Source organism: Monomorium pharaonis, chromosome 6 (assembly GCF_013373865.1).
Source record: "Monomorium pharaonis isolate MP-MQ-018 chromosome 6, ASM1337386v2, whole genome shotgun sequence".
Taxonomy (NCBI): Eukaryota; Metazoa; Arthropoda; class Insecta; order Hymenoptera; family Formicidae; genus Monomorium; species Monomorium pharaonis.
The window spans coordinates 7,674,859-7,690,494 of record NC_050472.1 but is presented as its reverse complement, the minus strand read 5'-3'; the positions used below and the strand labels follow the sequence as shown (position 1 = coordinate 7,690,494).

General features: G+C 25.1%; 1 protein-coding gene and 1 long non-coding RNA gene across 2 annotated transcripts; both read right to left on the bottom strand.

Moving 5' to 3' along the window:
• Window positions 1–1,165: 1,165 nt before the first annotated feature.
• LOC118646002 lies at window positions 1,166–2,489 on the bottom strand. The gene is made up of 2 exons (XR_004963636.1): window positions 1,736–2,489; window positions 1,166–1,392 (listed from the first exon to the last, which is right to left on the bottom strand). It is a non-coding gene; the product is annotated as an uncharacterized LOC118646002 (long non-coding RNA).
• Window positions 2,490–6,107: 3,618 nt separating this feature from the next.
• LOC118646000 lies at window positions 6,108–14,342 on the bottom strand. The gene is made up of 3 exons (XM_036288181.1): window positions 14,071–14,342; window positions 7,313–7,675; window positions 6,108–7,187 (listed from the first exon to the last, which is right to left on the bottom strand). Exons 1-3 carry the CDS (start codon window positions 14,126–14,128, stop codon window positions 6,889–6,891), a joined length of 720 nt encoding a protein of 239 aa, XP_036144074.1. The 5' UTR covers window positions 14,129–14,342; the 3' UTR covers window positions 6,108–6,888.
• Window positions 14,343–15,636: the final 1,294 nt, after the last annotated feature.

The following is a 15,636-nucleotide window of genomic DNA, read 5'->3' as shown; positions in this document are numbered from 1 at the left end:
GTAAAATAGAAAAAAATATACAAAAATCTGTAAAAAATCTCATATTTTCACCAGAACATTGTGCTAATGTTTTAATTAGTTATTTCAGGCTGAGTAGCATATTTTTATAAATAAAAACGGTTTTTAATTCTGTATAACCCAAAGTAAAATAAATCACTGATTTATTCAATGTTATATTTACATATCTAACCATTATATCGTAATTCAAAATATTTTTTAAAAACCTTTGTTTTGAAATGATAAATATCAATGACTACTGATATCTTATATAAAACATACTTTCGTTTAAGCAATAATTAAAGTATCTATCTAAATATGATAGCCTGAGACTTTTAACAGGGTACAGCTGTCTGCTTGTGACAATCAGCCCCATTGATGCATTATAACATCTAACAAGTAACACTTGTAAGTAATAGCAAAGCGTAACAGCAGCAGTACCTGTTGAGTTGATTTTAGGATCTTATGCAATATTTCACGATTCAAAGAAAGAAATGTACAATTTAATTTCTATTAATTTTTTAAATGTATGTATATTGTACTATTAATAAAATGTATTAATAAAATTTTTTTTTTAATTTTTATCTATAACATGTATTAGATTACGAAAACTTGATCTGTAACAGCTAGCCCTAGTAAGTGTGACAACCTACCCTGCATATGGAATTAATTGCAACAAATGTAGTCATCTCATATTTCTTATTTATGCATTTAAGTTAACAATACTATTTAATTTAAAACATTATGTTTAGTTTAAGGATGTAGCTATTAAAAAATGCTACGGTTCGCATTTTAGTTGTTAGTTTTGTGTAAAAAAGATTTGAAAAAAGATGTAACAACTAGCCGAGTCTCTTTTATATAATTTTGTAATAGAATTTTGTGACTTTTTATAATAAAACCAGTTCTTTACATTTGGTTTTGTGGTAGCCATATTACCATGCCTGTCATAAAACCACGTCAAAATATGTAATTTGTTATGTTAAACAACACTAACATTTCTCTGTAAATGCAGAGAAAAAAACGCATAGTAGGGGAAAACGGGGGAATTGGCACCAGTTAGAGAAAAACTGAAATAAATGTGTTACAATCACTGAGTATTTATTTCAACTATTTATTATTAAAATAAAGGATTATAAAGCTTTAAAGAAATATTTATTTAAATTTAGTATTTTTTTTTTCAGTGTAGTGAACCTTTTTATCGAATAATATTGTAGCAAACAAGATTTCCGTTGAATGATTTTGTCTACATCTGTATATCTTAAAATTCTCAATTATATTGATATTTAGAATTACACTGGAATTCCACGTTAGTAGACTGTTCGGGGCTTTAGTCTACTAGGTGAATAGCGCGTGGTGATCTCCTGATCTCCAGAATTGCTTGGTTTCACTCCCACTCTGTGAAATTCAGAAACGTGGCGACATTATCATCGAGTCAGTTTATCATGTTTCAAGACTAAATATATTCAGTACTTAATTTATGAACCGAAAAATGTATTTAAAATTTAAAGATATATATAAAAAAAATGTCATTAAACAAAATCCAGCTTTAATCGCAAATTTTATTTTTATGTTAAGCATATTTGTTTTTGTTTTTTAAAAGTATAATTAGACATTTTTTTAATGAAATTGATTATATCACAATCTCGCACAAATCTTAATCTACATTCTACATGATCAAGTAACTACGAAAATTACTTACTACACAATGGCATTGCTATCTCCCGCTTACGCTACTCACCTGCGCTGAGTGCTTGCAGAGAGGTGAGAAATATTAGTAGAATAAACACAAGGAAATCATCAGTTGTCGTCTCCAATTCTAAGAGCAAGAAAAGAAACTCCAAGGCTCAATATCCTAAGTCCAAGCATTTTAAGCCAATGACATAATAATTAGTTCACATTCAGCAAACGATTCATTTATTCACAATCCGACTCCTTATCTGTTATAATATTTTTCCCGTCAGGATACTGAAACAACCGTGAAACAGAAGCTGGTGCTCGTATAGACGTGCATAACCATACGTTAACCATAACAAAGTACCATATGAGCACTGTTACATCTAACAACTCTGCGTTCAATTTTACAGGACTTCAAACTATCTAGAGGACCTCAAACCCGCCAATTTCAAAAATACTTAAAAGATATTTTTGATCAAAGTGAAGGTGTAGGTCACGCTAATCTATATGTACCCCGAGGGTAAATATATATAAAAGAGAAGATGGTAATTATGGCCACCCATTTATATTTTATTTAATAACTTTGTTAATAATCAATGTTTTGAGCAGAAATTTTACAATTATATTCATCAAGGTGTTGCTCATTAGATTTTTAATTCAAAGTTATAAAATATTTATTATATTATACATTATTTATAAAAATGTAACGATACTGCATAATGGGCCGAAGTAAAATAGGGAGGATAATATGGCCACCACAAAAATAAATGTGAACAAATTGATTTTGTTTAAAAAGGTCACAGTATTTTGTTAGAAACATATATGTTAATATAAAATAAATTGTTATATCAAAATAGGTGATTTTTATTTACGTTTAATAGAAGTTAAATAAAAATAATTTTAAATCTAAAAAACCTTATTCATATAAAGAATTTTTAAAAATTAACAGCCTTAAATTAATCCTAATTGATTTATACAAGGATATTTTAATAATTGTTGTTTCGTGATTGACCGTGAGTTAGAACTTACATCTTTTACATCCACTTTTACACCTTACGATGACGTAACTTGCTACTACAGACAATCTTCTATACTTTTCAAAAAGACTCAAAATGCGAGTCAAAAGTTTGCGTACTCGATGTACTTATTTGCCATTGAGTTCATGTTGCAAAGCGTTTAATATTCTCTAAAATAAAATTCTTGCACATTAATATCTAGTGTTCTTATTGGCAATATTCTTTCTAACGTATTACGAAAAAATTTATTTATTATTACTTTTTAATAATAAAATGTTACATTTAATAATATGTATAAATTAATTAGTTTAACAAATAATAAATAAAGACTAAGAATAAAATTTTGCATTCAGAAAAATTGATTAAAAATATTTTATATTGCTTTAAATGATGTAAATGCTTACATGATTTTATAATGTATTTATTTAATTAATATTATAAAAAAATGTTTATAATTACACAGAAAAAAATGCTGTTATATCAATTAAATCAGTGTAATCAAAATTAATATTATTGAAGTAACTTCAATATTACAAAAATCAATATTACAATATAAACGAAAATCAGCGACAATTGTTTTAATAATCGTGACAGTTGGTTTAGTAATATCAATGCTTTTGGAAAATGTGATTAAATGATCGATATATTTATATATCTCAATTACATATTTTTTTATTATAATTGCATATGTAATTAATAGTTTTGTTTATATGTAGTTGAATTTTATGTAATTCATATAATTATGTCTGTTGTCAATTCAACTACGTAAAATAATAAAAACAAATCAACCGCGGCGGAGTTTAGGGTACTTTAATTGATTTAAATACATTATTTTTTTTATTTAAATACAATGTATTTAATTTGTGTATTTTTCATACATTAGAACAGATCAAGAATTTGTCAGACGTTATATTGACTCCTTATTGCATTTATGTACAATTATATCTTTAGAAGAAATGGAAATGTGTTTATATTAATTATACATATATGGGCTTGATACAATCAACACATGTAATTATTAATGTTGTTGTGTATATATAGATAAAAATATTATTAAGTACACGTTATAATTGCATCAAGCGTATGTGTAATAATTATAAACTCTTTCTATTCCTTGTAAATAAATTAATACATATAATTTAATAATATTGAAGTAAAATATGTGATTCAAGTAATGCTGTCAACTCAATTACGTGAAATGATTAAAACAAAGCAACCAAAGAGCTAATGCTATTGTAATTTACACAAATACATTATAATAGAATGGAAATAAGATGCATTTAATGTTTAATATTTTTGAACGTTGGTTCAAACCATTTATGTATTCTGTCAATAATAAATAGGTTTGTGTAAAATATATTTTATTTTTAGGATGGCATTCTTTTCATTACTCGCTGCTATGGCGTGTCATCTCGTAAACAAAATGCACTGTCTTATAAATAAAAGGAGCTTGTCAAGAGCGCGGAAGAAAGCGAGATTTCGCAATCAACATATAATACTACATTGAAATATGTTAGTCTATAAAAGAGATTAAGAAGGACAGAATTACGAAAACTTTTATTAAAAAAAAAATGTTTTAATTAAATTAAATTTATTTTGAATAAAGTAGAAAAAACTTATTAAAAGAAAAATTAAACTTAATGCAAGCACATTTAGTGTTAAACTAATGCAATATTATTAAAGCAAATTTTGTTTTTAATTGTGTGTAAAAATGTTTTTAAACAATCACTTTTTTATTTCTAAGACAAAAATTAACGCTTAATTCAATTATATTTATAAATTATGTAAATCTATAACTTATATATTTATTTGTATATTTAATCAAATCAAGTATAAATTCTACATGATTAATATTGAAATACAATTGTAATGTTTACATTTAGCATTACTACATAATTATAAAGTATTTAATTCTCAACTTTGAAAATTTGTTACACTCTGATATGTATTTATTAATATTACATTGATTCATTTATATACATAATTTGTTTAATATACATAATAGAAATTGCAATGAATAACAAATAAATTGCATGAATCATTTACTTAGTTGGTAGCCCGCAACTACACTTTTTAATTGAAACAAGTTGCTTTTTTATTGATTTTACAACATTTTTTTTCAATGTACTCATAAATATACAAAAATAATATAATAAAATTTACAAATAAATTTATGGACTTAAGTCAGAGATTACAGTGTAAGTAGTGTAAGTAAAAGAATATAAAGATAAGAGAACCAAAATATCAATTTGAAGATTTCAATACTTACATTAAGGAAAATGTTTTGTTTTATAAATCAAAATTTTGTTAGAACGACAGAACATTTTAATTAAAATGCCTAACAAAATTGTTTAGTTGTTAAACAAACAAGTATGTTATTTACTTTATACATATTGTGTTATTCTTTTTATTGTAACGTTTGTGTTGTAGCAATAAAAAATGTGTAAAAAAATGATTTAAGATAAAAATTGTATTAATTAAAATCAACTTTGGCAATAACAGCTCGAGTACACTGCCTGTCATACACTGAGGGACAAAAATGGGAATATTAAAAACTTAATTTCTTGTGTTTTTTCTATAACAAATTGTTTATTTAAATATAACAAAATAAAAATTTTGTTTCTAACAAATAATTATTTATTTTTACGCACGCTGTACTATCTGTTTACAAAATCCATTTTACAAACATGTTTATTTTGTTATGACAAGGTTTTTTCATACCTAATAAAAATCAAAGAAAATGTCACTTTAAATATTTGATTCTGAATACCTTTTTCTTTCAGAATATATCATTTAATCAAAAATTTGGCATCGCTAAAGAATGACAATAAGCTACATTCGCAGCATCATAAAATATATCAAATTATTTGTAAAAAAGATCAAGTAATTTTAAAGAGATAAAACAAAGCTTTATTATAATTATTATAATTACTATAATATTTTTTTAATATAAAAAGGTTTTTAAGGTGTAAAAATTAATACTGTCTTTTTGTATTTTAATTTATGTAAAAAAATATTTTACTATTATGTTGTTTATTTGAGTTAAATCAGTAAAAAAATGTTTAAATTATGGATGTAAAGTCTGAGAACAAAATTATTTAGTTTAGAATACACATAAGAAAAATAAATTTAATAAAAGTAATTAAAGATTTTGTAACATAAAACAAAATATTTAGTTGTTAATTTAATTGAAATGTTCAGAATTGAAAATACTCAATTTTTCCTCAATGTAATAATTTTTTCATAAATTTTCAGAACTTTCGGCCTACATGAATTGCGTGCCACACCTCTAAACACAGTATTTTTAACTGTGTCCTTAATCCGGAAAAATATAACTATATACGTATTAACAACAATTTTTTAATAATACTAACACTTACCATATTATTAGGCGCCAAGAGTAATATGAATTCTTTCATCTTTACATTGAACATCGATCTTTATTTTATAGATCCTAATTTTTTAAATATTGTTAAGTAAGAGACATTGTTAATTTCAAGTATAAAATTATGATTACAAAATATGATATTATAATTTTACTAATATATGTTGACAAGAATTAAATATATCAATTCTTAAATATGTGTTTTGCAACTATTACATGTCAGATAACATAATTTTTAATTTTTATTGTAATAAGTATAACGTTCAAAGTAATACAAAGATAAAAATAACATTTCTATTTTATATTATTTTACACTAATCTATTACGAGAGTAATTTATAATAATTAAATAATAATTTGTGTTGTTGCGCTAGTAATCTATAATGATTAAACAATATTTTCTTTTATTATCTAACTTAATTAAAACATTTTGCTTATTTTTATAATATTGTTATTAATTAATATAATTAAAATATATTATAGCTAATATATTTTAATTTTTTTTAGTTGAATCGGAATGCATTATAAGATATAGAATAATATAATAAAAATATATTACACGTAACATATTTTAATTTTTCTTTAATTAAATCGGATTACATTGCGGGATACGTAAAACAACTTAATGATGAAGAATTTCAATATCTTGTATTCGTAGTCGGAGCTTAAATACAAGATTGTCTTAGGTTATATATATTTATATATATTTATATATATTTTTAGATACTCTGTAGTAAATAAAATGATCTATACAGTATCTAAAAATAAAACGTTCCAAATCTAAGAACGAAATATGAATATCTGAGACATTTTATGCTTAATCGGGAAACAATTGTTCAAATCTGTTGTAGATAATAGTGTTTATAACAGAAATCATTAATTTAGAGAGCCTCTCTTCTAATTTCGGCGTAACTATATTAATTATTTCCTCTGTATTTTCGTTTATGGTTTTGACAAAAACTCTATGTAGTGTAACTAAATCTTTCTCGCTTTCATCAAACGTATAATTGAATTTTTTTATATTGAGAATAAAATTTATTTTTGATGGATATATTTGTTTTTTACCGTTCTTGATTACTTCTTTCGTATCTATACTTAACTTTCCGTCTATGTTATCTACGAAGAAAAACATAAATTAGCAATTTTTATGAAAGAAACTAATTATAAATTTTTATGTTAAAGTAAATATTTTTAATAAACTTGTGTTTTAATTTAAAATAAGATTGACTATTTTATGATACCTGAAGTAATGTGAATTAGTCCTTCATTAGCAAATGACACCAGTAAACGTATGTCAGCATTATAGACGGAGTCCATGGAAAGATTTTTGATTGTGAAACTAAACTCGAAATGAAGTTTGTCAGAAGATACATTATGAAAAGTTACATCGAAATTACAAATTCCTCTTATTTTTAAGTTTTTGATAAACAATTTCAGATTATCCGTGTCAAAAATATCAATTTTGTCAATAATTAGTGGTTCTTGCGGAGGAAGATTAAATTCCGGTATTCCTGTGCAAATATAACTCTTCACACTATTAATGTTGTCTGCAAAGCATTGACTGTAGTTGGGATCTTTTCGACTACACGGGTGGATGTAAGAAGCTAGAAAAAGTTCAAATTATTTAATTTTAGCTTGTAATTTAGATTAAATATTTAATACGGTAAATAACAGTAAAAAAAGGGAAAGCAAACTTATTTTACTTATTTTTGCATACTACCAATATCAATTCAAATATTTCAAATAATGAAATTAAATAATAATGTAACGTATATAACTATTTAAATTATTTGAAGTATTTGTTAATAATTATGTTTTAATGTGATTACTAAACAAAGTTACGTGGCTCCTGTATAATTTTCTTCTAATTTTTGTGTTAATTTTTTGTTAAGTAATAAAAAAGTACTACTAAATTAATTAAAGTAGTGATTTTACACATATAATAGTTATTACTTAAGCACAAATTTTTAAACAAAAAAATTTTTTATTGCTGTAAAATTACAATTTTATATTATTTAAATGTTATTTTAAGTATTTTATGTAAAATGTAACAGTTAATATTTATTATATATTAATAAAAGATAAAAGGACACTAAAAGAAATAATCTTGCAACTTTAACAAAAATTATTTGTGTGTAAAATCTAGCTGAGATAAATAAAGTACCTGTACCCAATATAGCCTTGTACCCAATTTGGCTCTCTCTCCATTTTTAAATAATTACACAATGAATTTCACAGTTAATGCTAACATATTGTTCAGGAAATCAAAGACTACAGTGATATATTAGCGTTATCTGTGAAATTCATTGTGCATAAATCAGGGTTGAAAAAGTTACTTTGTAAAAGTAATTAGTCACAGTTACAGTTTTTTCATTGAAAAAGTAACTAATTACCGTTACAAGTTATCTAATTTAAAAAATAACAGTCAAAATCGTTACAGTTACAGTTACTAAAAAAATAACAAGTTGTTATTTTTCAGTTACTTTTTCCTTAAATAAGTGTACATTATTTTAAATATAAGAATCTTATATTTTATGCTTTACTAACTGTTGTATATTATGTGCTTTAACAAGTTATTTTATGTACACTAAATAAGAACTTTGTAAAGGTAAAACTCTAAATCGTATATTACTGTTATCAGAATTAAATGAAATATAACGATACATTGGCTGTTATACATTGATTAATTTTTTTTTTGTTACAAAATTTTTATAAAAATTTTTATAGAATATGATATTTAAATATATTATCGTAAAAAAACCTTTTTGTGACGTCATTGTAGAACCACCGATGCTAAACGTATATTCCACAGATGCAGAACTCGGAATGTGTTATATTTAATAAAAAGTTTCTTAATTGCAGTGTAATCATTTAGCATATTAATACTAAAATTATTTGATTTTAAGAATTGATACAATCTTGTGTAGACTCGACTTTTTCCGGTTGTTGATTAAAAATTTTAACGCATGTTTTAAAAAAAGTAACTATTAAAGTAACTATCAAAATAGTTATAAGTTACCAAAAAAAATGTAACTATACGTTAAGTTACACTTACAAATGAAGAAAAGTAACAAAGTTAAGTCATTAGTTATCAAAAAAAGTAACTGTAACTTTGTTACAAGTAACTCGTTAGTTCCCAACCCTGGCATAAATACATAATGTATTTATGCTAGTTAATTGCTCAATATCTTCTTTTTACGGCTTGTGATTACAATTTATTCAAATTGTGTTTTTTTGAATCTAAAATATCAGAAGTAAGTTTTTGCTTTGTGTAATTGCTGTGTAACAATTATGAATATCCACAATTTATATTATTGTAAGTCTTTTTTTTATTTATACTTTTCAACACTGCATTTATTTTAAGTTTTTATTAAAACATCTTGTTTATAATTAAAGAAAGAAAGCTCTTTGTTTTGTAAAACTATTATGGCCAGGGACACTACTAAAAACACAATATACTACTAAAAAAAAATAAGATACTTTTTGTATACCAAAAATTTAGACTATCTTTAAACTGCTGCAACTCAGCGAAAAATCGTCGCAGAAACAAAATCCAAAAAGCGTTTTAAAGCTTGAAACTTCTTTTTTCAAATTGCTTTTTGGCGATTTTAGTTATCTTTTTTTTTACCAACGTGGCACAATAATAAAGCTTGACCCGTTAAAATGAAAATTTTTAATGCAAATTTGCTGCGCTACATCTCGCGTGAAAAAAACCATAGAGTATTTTTATTACTTGCAGAGCGGGATCTTTTCCCTTTATTTTGAGTGGTTGTTCATTGCAGTGCAATTTTTTTTGACCGAGTTATTGAGATTTAAAAAAGAAAGGTAATTTTGACTTTCATCGCTTGTTACTCGTGAACAAATCAACGTACAACGCTCAGCAAAAAAGCGTTGGAAAGCTGAAAGTTTGCACTTTTGAATGCTGTTATTAATTTTTTCACGGATTTACTTTTTCTAACAACAAATTGCGTTTAAAATTTGTGTAAAAAATTGCATATTTTACGGTTTTCATTTAGTTCAAGGGACTGTTGTGAAGAAAGATCCAATCACATCGCTAAAACAAAGTTTTATAGTACAATTACTCTCCAATAATAAACACTAACGTTCATGGAATAAAACATTTGTATTTCACGTGTTTATCATTCTTCAAATTGCTGAAATTGCTTACAACGTTTTTTCAACAATTTTTTTACACTCTTTCGACCAAGTTACAAAGTCAATCTTACATTTCTTATTAAATGATGTTTACCGCCAGCATTAGCGTTATCTAATGTGCACTACGTGGAAGATGCCGGTCGGATTGTGCACATTGCGCGCGCGCGCGTGTGCGTGTGTGTATGTGTTTTACAACAAAGTAAGGACCTCGCGGTTCGTCACGCGCGCGCTTGCGGCTGTTTCTTGCGACTTCTTAAATGTCGTTTTATGTTGTTCCAAATGCGTTTAAATGTCTACGCAGCATTTTGAAAATTTTGTATACAAGCTCAATACTCTACGAGAATCATCTGTGTTAAACATTTGTTTTAAAGCTTCCATACATAAACATTACATGTAAACGTTACGAGTACGCACCTACTCACATACATACCGTAATGTTTACAAGTAATGTTTACGTACAAAAAGACTTTGAAATAAATGTTCAGTACACAGAAATAAATGTTCAGGTATGATTGAGTTGAACACGAATAAAATCAATGTGCCATATCATATTAATACTCAAAATTTATGACATTCAAAAAATATCGTATTTATTATTCGCTAAAATACTCTAAAATGCAGTACAAATTTCAAACTGGTGTGCAATCATCAAAAAACATTGTATCGAAATGTATTTTTTTTAATTGGTTGGAAAAGAATAAACTTTAAAAATCTGGATTAATATTAGCCAGATTTTAACGAGTAACTTGTGAAAAATGATAACAAACTTTTACTTTTTTTTACTTAAAAAAACATGTTTGGTTTTCATGCGATACAAAAGGTTTGCACTTAACAAATTAAACTTATGCCTAGGGATTCTCAAAGTAGTGTTTTTGCCCTTTAATTTAAAAAAAAGTACATGTAATTTGGATAATTTTTCACAAAGTTGCATCATTTTGAAGATTGCCTGAAAATTGGTCAAAATTTTTGTCTCGTTTTTTTGTGTTAGTGTATTTATAGTTTTTTTTAATTATGTTATAAAAAGAAGTTTTTTGGATTTACTTAAAAAAATATAATTAACATTTATTGAAGAGTAAAAAAGATTATGGAATTTGTGAGGGAAATGTAGAATGTTATCAACAAATATTCTCAAAATTATTTCTATTTCTAAAAATGGTAATTATTCAGTTTAGGGGAGGCAGCTCCGATGACCTTGACCTTGACATATGGTATCAAGGTTACCCTTCTGAGTGACTTTTAAAGGATTTTAGTCGTCGCTCCTGATTCATTAAAAAGTTATTAACAAAAAAAATTTTATAAATACAATACATAATTATTCAGTATTGGAGTACAATCACATGGATTTGAGACTTTCCACGCGTAGCGAGGTCCCCCTACACTCCCTCCTTGCTTACAGAATGAAACAACGTCCACGCTTGTACTTTATCACAAGAGTTTGCAACTTTAGATTTGTAATTGCAGTCAAATAACGACTTTAAAATGTTTGGGTTATTACCCTAAAAAAAGAATTATTATCTTAAAAATAAGAAAATTACGCTCTTTGTCGGATTTCGTATATCAATATCACAAATGTGTCAATACTTTGTACATTATTTGAAAGCTATGTTTAAGCTCTTCAAGTTAAAAAGTTATAAAGTTAAAAAACTAATATCTAAAATATTTCTCAAAATAAAGTAAAAAACAAATAAAACCTATAAAACTTTTGGCTACTTGCAATACTGAAATGCAGCTTTATGTTATAACATTAGATTATGACATCTACACAGTATGTAAAAAAGTAATTTAAATGGTTCCCAGAATTCAACACAAAGTATACATGATATTATGAATTCCATAACCCTACCAATCCATAACCAAATGCTTTCCTCTAATATCAAAATTATAATTAAATATAGTTAAATCTTGGCAAAAAATTACATTTTTGCAGACGTAATTATACATATATTCACATGTTTACAGATACTTCTCTCTATTAATGTCCATAATTCAGGTAATATTGATTTTTATTTGCTTAAGTTTAACTGATACTATTTCGACATTATTTCTATATACTATGTAGAATAGCAATACATAATCCTAAATTAAAATAAGATTTAATTTTTTTATCTCTTGTTATACGATAAAATTGTAACTTTTATTTAAAAAATTTACTTTTTATTTTTTGTAGCATTCTCTTCTAAAATAAACGTCAAAAAGATTTTCTTAATTTCGAAGGAAAGTCTTTTAACCCGTTGTAATCACACCTTCAAATAATTTTATAATAGTCACACAGGATTCATTAAACCCCCACATAGAAAAGTCGTCATTTTTTTTATTTTACACAAGACAGTATACTTTCAAATAAAAATTAGTTAAATAATAGATTTTGAAAAAAATGTTTTCTCTTAAGTTTAAAATAATATATTATGACCAAAAATGTAAATTTAAAAAGGTGATTTATAAGAAGCAAAATTAAGTAAATAAATTAATTTTTTTATGTTTAAAGATACGTAAATATAAACTTAGCGTGGGAATTATTGGACTCCTAGTAACCGCAATAGATTAAAAGGCAAATTATTAGCAAATATTCTTAATTGTTATAAAACATAAGTAAAATAAGATTTTGTAAAACTTCCTCTAAGATTTATTTTCTACAAATACGTAAAAAAATGCAGTTTTAAAATATTAAATTTTATTTAAACACAGTTTTCCGATTTTCCGAAGATTAAAAATTATATAGTAAAAAACAATAAATACTAATCTTTAAAACATATATGTTTTCTGAGACATCTTTTTATTTCCGTTTCATTATTTATAGATCAAACACTAATAGCGTTTTCTACTGGGAAAACTGGTGCAGCACCAACGCTGCGGTAGATTTCGATGAAAACTCCACTAGCGCAATAATAGTGCAGGTTTAGTGTGGTTTAGTGGAACACATCATTAGACAGCTTTAAAAATTAAACAATTTCATTGTTATACAGTTTACTAAAATAATGTAATAACATATACTTTAATGTAATACCTTAAAGCACGAACATAACATCTATTTAATTTACACTGGCACCTTCCACCGTCTCGAAAGACGGTGGAGCAAAAGTTGCATTCGGTGCAATTTTTTTGCATCAATTTTGTCAGTAGAATATTAAACACTGAAAATATGTGAACTTGATTTTTACAGTGGAACAATAAAATTGCACTCAGTGGGTACCAGTGTTGCACTAGTTTTCTCAGTAGAAAACGCTATAAACTGCACTGACTATATTAAATTCTAATAATATGATACAATTGCTGCAAACACAAAATAAAATGTAGTCTACGTCATTGTCTACAAACATTTGTTTAAAAATATAAATTCCAAGTTTTAAAAAACATTTCTATAAAAACAAATATTTTTTAATTAATAAATAATAAGTTAAAGATATGTGTTAAATAATTTGCAAAGTGTGTAATCCTCGAAAATACAATAGGTGTATACATTTTTTCGGTGTATATATTTCTGTCGAGATTTATAAAAAGTATAAGATTGTGAAACTTTATTTCAAACTTGAGAATTTCACAGACAAAGTAAAATATATAATATTTAGATTTATGTAAAAAAAAAAATAAATAATCTAACTTATATTCTTATATTCGTATCTACTGCAATTAACGTTAAACTTATCTTCAACAAAATGAGTTATTAGTTATTTATTAATTTTTATTGTTAAGATTTGCCACATTGTTAAACTACTTAATTATTACGTTAAGACCTGTTTACACAATATAAAATAAATTTTAAAACAAACGTATTTCTTTCACTCTTTATTAAATAAATTAAAATTAAAATATAAACGTGTAACAATACTTATTATTATTTACTTACGTATTTCATTTGCCGCATACGCTGTTACAAACATAAAAGTAAAGAATATTGCAAACATTTCTCATAGAAAGATTTTTCTGCAAAGTAGCACAAAACTACACCAAACAACAAAATAATTTTAACTAATGTACGGCGAAGATAAATCAAGCGTAATACAAAACAATCGACCTTTTATACTGAAGTTTTAGACTAACAAAATTATTTTTAAAATGTTTTCTCAGTCGCACTCTGATCTTAATGACACATATAGAATCAAAGTATCCTTTTATATATTGTCTTTTAATGTGTTTTTTTATTCTGCGCATGATCTTTTGATCAACAAGTTGTAGAGGGAGAGCAGATCAAGAAAAGAATTTTAATTTATAATTCTTAATGGCTTGAAAAGAAAAAAAAAACATAAAAAAGTTTAGAATTAATATGTTTCTTCAGTACATACAATGTATGTCATACATACATACATTTTATATTTGAACTTTACTGTATCTTATTAAATTAGCTTCTCTGTAATCAAATAATCTACTTCTAAGTTCTCATACTTCCAGACTATTTAAAATAAAATTTACATTTAAATTAAAAACAAAGTTTATAAACAATTAATAAAAAATAAAAATAAAGTTATATTTAAAAAAAAATTTTGTTTACACAATAGTATATATATTGGAATTAATATGTATATTATATTACATTTATATGTTTATTAAAAACAAACTGTGTTCCAACATCCAACTGTACCACAAAAGTAATAAAATCAAAATCTTGCGTACATATTGCAACAGACTTAGTAGTGATTCATAATGATCTCCATTAGTATGCAAGATAAAAATTGGATAAAATTCCCAAACGAAAAAACTTGTTTAGCAGAGCGGAAAGATAGCATAATTTTATTGATCTTTCTTGCAGCTGCAATAAAAGTTATTTTTTACAAAACTTTAGGTATGTTTTACATTTTTACGTTCTAAAGTATATACAAAATAATTTTTAAAAAAATATAAACATTTTGTTGCAAGAATGACGCGATCTCAAAACAAGGTTTTTGTAATTTGTGTACCAAGTAAAATAAATATAATAAACCGATTTGAATAAACCTTGATTATTTAAAAGCTAATTAGAATCTTTTTTAAGTAAATTAAAAAAATTTTTTTAACTAATTTTATTATAACTTTTTTGTAATAAAATGTTAAATTTTTTTGTAAAAATTGCAACTTTTTTTAAATTACCTAAAATTTTTCAATTTTTTTTTTTTACATTTTTTTCTTCACCTAGAAGTATTGGCTTAAGATTTAAGAAGTACTTCGATTTTTTTGTTTTAAATGAAGAGAACGAGCGCTATCCGGTACACAGTGAGTCTATTTCGGTGGCGAGGCGCCAGAAACATCGCGTCATTTTTGCAATAAAATGTTTATATCTTTTTACAAAAAAATTTTTTGTATACTTTAAGATGTAAATAAAACATATCCAAAGTATGTTTTGTAAAAGATAACTTTTATTGTGGCTGCAAAAAAATCATTACAGTTATGTTATTTTGTGACCTCCTAAACGAGTTTCCCCCCTTAATATTAAATTTCT